Source organism: Bos indicus, chromosome 7 (assembly GCF_029378745.1).
Source record: "Bos indicus isolate NIAB-ARS_2022 breed Sahiwal x Tharparkar chromosome 7, NIAB-ARS_B.indTharparkar_mat_pri_1.0, whole genome shotgun sequence".
NCBI classification, from domain to species: domain Eukaryota; kingdom Metazoa; phylum Chordata; class Mammalia; order Artiodactyla; family Bovidae; genus Bos; species Bos indicus.
In genome coordinates, this window is record NC_091766.1 from 13,190,082 (window position 1) to 13,197,695 (window position 7,614).

The following is a 7,614-nucleotide window of genomic DNA, read 5'->3' on the forward strand; positions in this document are numbered from 1 at the left end:
GTTGTGGAAAAATCTGGTGGGAAGGATGGAAACTGACAACATATCAAATGTGGGTTTTCTGCACTAGCAGGAGGATCACAAAAAGGCAAACACTATCTTGGGATGAGATGGAGACAGAGAAGAATAAGAAACATTCCTTCTGAATACATATTATTCCGTTACTTTTTTAAAAAACTGAACCTGATACAGCAGATATCATCCATTGTTAATTCCCATAGGGGCTTAAGGGGTAGTCACTTTTCATAATACCCCAACTATACTATTTAGATTATTTGAGACATTTGGTAATTTTCTAAAGAGAGACTAGGGAGGCAGTTTTATATTCTGTCTAGATTCCCCAGAGAACTCAGAGCCAGGAAACTGAAATAATACATAGGTATGTCAATAACCTTGATGTCCTTTGGACAGCAAGGAGATCAAACCAGTCAATCCTAAAGGGAATCAACCCTGAATATTCACTGGAAGGACTGATGCTGAAGCTGAAGGTCCAACATTTTAGCCACCTGATGTGAAGAGCCGACTCCTTGGAAAAGACTCTCATGCTGGGAAAGATAGAGGACGGGAGGAGAAGGGGGCAACAGAGGATAAGTTGGTTGGATACGATCACTGACTCAATGGACATGAATTTGAGCCAACCTCAGGAGACAGTGAAGGACAGGGAAGCCTGGCCTGCCGCAGTCCATAGTGTAGCAAAGAGTTGGACACGACGTAGCGACTGAACAATAATTACAAATGTCAAGAATCGAATGAGAAGATAAGATAAACTTTACTGAACTTCCTGTCCACCCACCCCATACCCCAACAAGATTACAAATGAATGTTGGAAACATTTTAATAGTTATCCTATTTTAAGAAATGCAGATTTGAAGTAGAGTGTGTGTACATATTGATTCCAAACTCCCTAACAGTCCCTTCCTCTCATTCTTCTGCCTTAGCAACCATAAGTGTGTTCTCTAAGTCTGTGAATCTGTTTCTGTTTTGTAAATAACCATAAGGTCCTACTGTGTACCATAGGGGCTCTGCTCAATGTTATGTGGCAGCCTAGATGGGAAGGGAGTTGTGGGAAGAATGGATATATGTATATACATGACTGAGTCCCTTTGCCGTCCACCTTAAACGGTGACTACATTGTGTGTGTGTGCGTGTGGCCATGCTCAGTTGGGTCCAACTCTCTTATGACTCCATGGACTCTAGCCTGCCAGGCTCCCCTCTCCATGGGATTTTCCAGGCAAGAATACTGGAGTGGGTCACCGTTTCGTTCTCCCGGATATCTTCCCAACCCAGAGATGGAAACCATGTCTCTTGCGTCTGCTGCGTTGCAGGTGGATTCTTTACCACTGTGCCACCTGGGAAGCCCATTAACCGGCCCTACTCCAGTATAAAGTACAAAGTTCAGAAAAGGGGGGTGCAGATTTCAACTCAAGAGGAAATGGTTTTGGTCATAATAGAGTGACTACAACATTAGTCAATGAGAGGCATTTGAGTACTGGTGCAAAGTGCAAGGAAACTTGAGAAGAAAATGAGAGACAGGCAGGAGGCCTGGAGTAGCTTATTTCTAGTCATCTGATGTATATTCTTTCCTCATAGCTTCCTCTGGATAAGTATAGCTAGACATCTGTCCTCATTTCCAAATCTTACTGAGGGACATTAGGTTACCTGAGTGGCATCACAGTGGAATGATGGTTAACATTTCTGTCGAGTGTTCCATACAGATCTGTATTCAGGAGGGGCAGAGGAACTGAGTGAGCCACAAGGCTCCAAGGCAAGAAGGGTCATCTATGGAAGGAGGCTCAGGTGTGTTACTGCTTTTCAGGGAAAGGACTGTTGAATGGGGCGGTCACAGGCAGACCACAATCTCTGTACTCCCTAGAGGTTCAATTTCCAAAGCTCCTCATTAGTCAAGCAATTTTATTATCACTGTGATCCCAAAACTGTGCCAATCCTTAAAGACCAGGGATATAATTCTATAATGCTTAGTATATTATACTAATCTATACTATATATAATCTGTTAACATAATAAGCTATAATATTATATTTCATATAATTACTTATAAAATAATACTATGTATTACACAAATAACATTTTTTTTTTTTTTAGTGTTTCATTTGATATTTATTAGATAAAAAGATCTCAGGACTTGGTCTTTTGAGTGTTGAATACAGAAGTCAATTTCTCTTCTCAAACTTTAAGTCAAACAGTAGAGAGGGAGGTTCAAAATACACAGTAATATTCCGGGAAAGCAGCTCTCTGGAAGTAATCCTGCCTTTTAGCAATTGCAGATTTCTCTGGTATAAATACTCCTGCTGCTGCTGCTAAGTCGCATCAGTCGTGTCCGACTCTGTGTGACCCCATAGACAGCAGCCCACCAGGCTCATCCATCCATGGGATTTTCCAGGCAAGAGTACTGGAGTGGCTTGCCATTGCCTTCTCCAACAAATAACATTTTAAAAACATGCCTGTTAATGTAAAAAAAAAAAAACCACAAAAATTTCAGGGTTTCATGTTTCCTGAATCTTAATCTAGACCATGTGGTTTTCACACAAATTTTATTCATTGCAATATATTCTCTATGACAATACCATCTCTGATCAATTATTATATCACTGCCATCTTTTCTAATTTATCAAAATAGCTTCAATATGTGTTAATAGTTTTCTTCACTTTCTGTCTCTGTGTGTGCTCAGTCATGTTCAACTCTTTGTGATCCCATGGACTGTAGCCTGCCAGGCTCCTCTGTCCATGGGATTAAGGCAAGAATAGTGGAGTGGGTTGCCATTTCCTCCTCCAGGGGATCTTCCTGAGCCAGAGATTGAACTTGGGTCTCCTGCATTGCAGGCAGATTCTTTACAATTGTGCCACCTGGGAAGCCCATTAATTGCCTCTACTCTGGTGTAAAATAAAAAGTTCAAAAAAGGGAGAACAGATTTCAACATCTGAGCCATCGAGGAAGTTCTTTAGCTGAATGGTTTGCTACAATAATTAAAACCTATAAAATTGGTACAGGAGTAAATATGACTTGCTGATGATAATGTAGAGTCCAGCCTAAGACCACACATAAATGGACAGTTTATTCAGGGATAGAAAAATGAATTTGGGTCTCTGCCTCATATCAAGGCAAAACTAAATTCCAGGAAGGGTTTGTTTCAAATATAAAAGCCAAAATGATGAATCCCTCAGATTGAAGTTACCCTGGGATTTATAAAAAAACATCTGGGAGCACAAACCATTATGGAAGGTATTGACAAATGCACTCCACTAAAATTAAGCCCTTGCGTTCATACCCTGTTCCCCCCCAAAAACCTAAAAAAAACAGAAAAGATATCCAAAAGCAAAAACACGTGTGAAAAAAATTGCAGTGCATTCAGGTGAAAATAATAACCTGGTGATACAAAGTCACATGGATCAATTAGGAAAAGGGAAGGAACTCAGCAGAAGTACCACAAGCAGAAATTTAACAGATAGGAAAGAAGTATATGAAGATAATATCAACCATTTAATAATAAGACACACATGAATTAATGAAATCACTTTTATACCCATTCAGTTCAGTTCATTCAGTTCAGTTGCTCAGTCATGTCCGACTCTTTGCGACCCCATGAATCGCAGCATGCCAGGCCTCCCTGTCCATCACCAACTCCCAGAGTTCACTCAGACGCATGTCCATCGAGTTGGTGATGCCATCCAGCCATCTCATCCTGTGTAGTCCCCTTCTCCTCCTGCCCCCAATCCCTCCCAGCATCAGTCTTTTCCAATGAGTCAACTCTTCGCATGAGGTGGCCAAAGTACTGGAGTTTCAGCTTTAGCATCATTCCTTCCAAAGAACACCCAGGACTGATCTCCTTTAGAATGGACTGGTTGGATCTCATTGCAGTCCAAAGGACTGTCAAGAGTCTTCTCCAAACCATAGTTCAAAAGCATCAATTCTTTGGTGCTCAGCCTTCTTCACAGTCCAACTCCCACATCCATACATGACCATAGGAAAAACCATAGCCTTGACTAGATGGACCTTTGTTGGCAAAGTAATGTCTCTGCTTTTGAATATGCTATCTAGGTTGGTCATAACTTTCCTTCCAAGGAGTAAGCATCTTTTAATTTCATGGCTGCAGTCACCATCTGCAGTGATTTTGGAGCCCCCAAAAATGAAGTCTGACACTGTTTTCACTGTTTCCCCATCTATTTCCCATGCAGTGATGGGACCGGATGCCATGATCTTCATTTTCTGAATGTTGAGCTTTATACCAACTTTTTCACTCTTCTGTTTCACTTTCATCAAGAGGCTTTTTAGTTCCTCTTCACTTTCTGCCATAAGGGTGGTGTCATCTGCATATCTGAGGTTATTGATATTTCTCCCGGCAATCTTGATTCCAGCTGTGTTTCTTCCAGTCCAGCGTTTCTCATGATGTACTCTGCATATAAGTTAAATAGGCAGGGTGACAATATACAGCCTTGACGTACTCTTTTTCCTGTTTGGAACCAGTCTGTTGTTCCATGTCCAGTTCTAACTGTTGCTTCCTGACCTGCATACAGATTTCTCAAGGGGCAGGTCAGGTGGTCTGGTACTCCCATCTCTTTCAGAATTTTCCACAGTTTACTGTGATCCACAGAGTCAAAGGCTTTGACATAGTCAATAAAGCAGAAATAGATGTTTTTCTGGAACTCTCTTGCTTTTTCGATGATCCAGTGGATCTTGGCAGTTTGATCTCTGGTTCCTCTGCCTTTTCTAAAGCCAGCTTGAACATCTGGAAGTTCACGGTTCACATACTGCTGAAGCCTGGCTTGGGGAATTTTGAGCATTACTTTACTAGCATGTGAGATGAGTGCAATTGTGTGGTAGTTTGGGCATTCTTTGGCATTGCCTTTCTTTGGGATTGGAATGAAAACTGCCCTTTTCCAGTCCTGTGTCCACTGCCGAGTTTTCCAAATTTGCTGGCATATTGAGTGTAGCACTTTCACAGCATCATCTTTCAGGATTTGAAAGAGCTCAACTGGAATTCCATCACCTCCACTAGCTTTGTTCATAGTGATGCTTTCTAAGGCCCACTTGACTTCACATTCCAGGATGCCTGGATCACAGGTCAGTGATCACATAATCACTATACCCATTAGACTGTCAGTATTCTTGAAAACATTGGTGATGAAATAGATCACTAGTACTTTCCAGTGTATACCTATTTGTTCAAAGAAAAACTTATTGGAACTACCCAAAGGAGACTTGATATCTCTAATACCCAATATTTCCATTCCAATTACAAAACACTCTCATTAATACCAGACACATATAAGACACTATTCAAAATGATTTATCTATAACACCAGAAAACTAGCTACAAAGAAATGAATCTTCCAGCATCAGAAAGAACATATATTTTGGAAAAGATACAACATCCATGTACAAGTTCAGAGTATTGGAAATGAGTTCATTTTTGCTGCATAAATAATATTTATTTTATTATGTTACCCATCAGAAAAGCCAGCTGATAAATACAACATGAAAGAAAACAAAACTAACCTAATTGCTGAAGCAAGTGGTAAAAATATGCGAGACCAGTAAATTTATAAATTAGAATATAAGTACATTATGGAACACAACAGTACTTGTTAATTTTTCAAGGTGATTTGCATTTTTACTCTAGGGAGTACAAACCATTATGGAAAGTACTGACAAATCCACTGTATTAAAATTAAGCACTTGTGTTCATACCCTGCCCTCTCCCCGCCCCCCAAAAAAAACTACAAAAGATATTCAAAAGCAATATCACATGTAAAAAGAAATATGCAGTGCATACAAATCTCCACATGTCTCACAGTAGGCTTGAGCCTGGGATGCAGTTCTGTTGTTGTTCAGCCACTAAGTCGTGTCTGACTCTTTGCAACCCCATGAATCACAGCACACACGCCAGGCTCCTCTGTCCTTTACTGTCTCCTGAAGTTTGCTCAAATTAGTGTTCATTGAGTCAGTGATGCTATCTAACCATTTCATCCTCTGCCAACCCCTTCTCCTTTTTCCTTCAATATTTCTCAACATCCTAGCTCCAGTAAGTCAGTTCTTCCCATCAGGTGGCCAAAGTATTGAAGCTTCAGCTTCAGTATCAGCCCTTTCAGTGCATATTCAGGGTTTATTTCTTTAGGATTGATTGGTTAGATCTCCTTGCAATTCAAGAGATTCTCAAGAGTCTTCTCCAACATCAGAGTTCGAAAGCATCAATTCTTTGGCATTCAGCCTTCCTTATGGTCCAATTCTCACATCTATACATGACTACTGGAAAACCATAGTTTTCACTATATGGACCTTTGTTGGCCCCAACCACAAGATCAGGCAAAATCAAGGTTCTTATGTCCACAAATCTATTAGATCCTCTCCCTGACATATCCAAATTTTCAACATTTCTTCTTTTGATGTTCCATTGATATCAGTATATTTCCTGCCTCCATTAGATTCTTAAGGAGTGCATGGAGGAAAACAAGACTAGGAAATGGGACTCATTTGTGAAACATCACTGAGCCAAGAAAACAGGAAGTTGGTTTCAACCTCAAGTTAAAATTCCCTTAGCCATTATGTTACCTAGTCATTTTAGAATAAGTTGGTGGGACAAGAGTCAGGCTTTCTGGTTCACCTGGCATTCTGTGACTCTGGTTCATTCTAGAAATGCCAGTACAAAGCAGAAGAGAAAATCACAGAAAAGAAGAAGTCCTAACGATGAGTTTCCTCAAGGCTCTTTTCATGTCCCTGTTCCTCAGGCTATAAATGAAGGGGTTCATCATTTGAGGAACAACAGTGTACATCATTGAAAGCACGGCAGTGTTTCTGGAAGAGTTAGTAAGAGCAGAACTAATGTACACCCCAAAACCTGTCCCATAGAATAAGGACACAACTGAGAGGTGAGACCCACAGGTGGAAAACGCTTTATACTTTCCACTTGCTGATGGCATTCTCAAGACAGAGGACACTATCTGAATATAAGAGAAAATGATTCCATACACAGGAATACCCCCAAATATGCTAGTTGCCAAATATATCAGGATATTGTTAATGAGGGTATCAGAACATGCAAGCTTGATGACCTGAACAACTTCACAGAAGAAGAGGGGGATTTCCAGGTCGGTGCAGAAGGTCAGCTGCAACACCATCAGGCTGTGGAGCAGGGCATCCACGATGCTAATAAACAAGGAGAATAGAATCAGCTGGCCACAGAGGGGGAAGTTCATGATGGCCATGTACCTCAGTGGGTGACAAATGGCCACATACCGGTCATAGGCCATTACTGCGAGAAGACTATTTTCCAAACCAACAAAGACTAGGATGAAGCAGAGCTGGGTGAGGCAGCCTGTATACGTGATGCTCTGATTCTGTGTTTGGATGTTCACTAGCATCTTTGGGATCGTGGTTGTGCTTAAACAGATGTCAGTAAAGGACAAGTTGTAGAGAAAGAAGTACATGGGGGTGTGGAGGTGGGAGTCAGAGATGACAGCCATGATGATGAGCAGGTTTCCCAGAATGGTAACCAGGTATATGAACAGGAACAGAATGAAGTGGAGTGGCTGCAGTTCCGGATCTTCTGTCACTTCCATAAGAAGGAATTCTAAAATTCCTGTTTTGTTTCTGGGTCCCAT

At 41.0% G+C, this 7,614-nt stretch overlaps 1 protein-coding gene across 1 annotated transcript; it reads right to left on the reverse strand.

Annotated features, from left to right (window-relative positions):
* Positions 1-6,675: 6,675 nt before the first annotated feature.
* On the reverse strand, positions 6,676-7,614 carry LOC109560910 (olfactory receptor 7G1-like). The gene has a single exon (XM_019963367.2). It carries the CDS (start codon positions 7,612-7,614, stop codon positions 6,676-6,678), a length of 939 nt encoding a protein of 312 aa, XP_019818926.2.

Bases quoted from the DNA above. Each gene is read 5' to 3' on its own strand.
- LOC109560910 (XM_019963367.2), bottom strand. From the start codon at position 7,614: ATGGGACCCAGAAACAAAACAGGAATTTTAGAATTCCTTCTTATGGAA.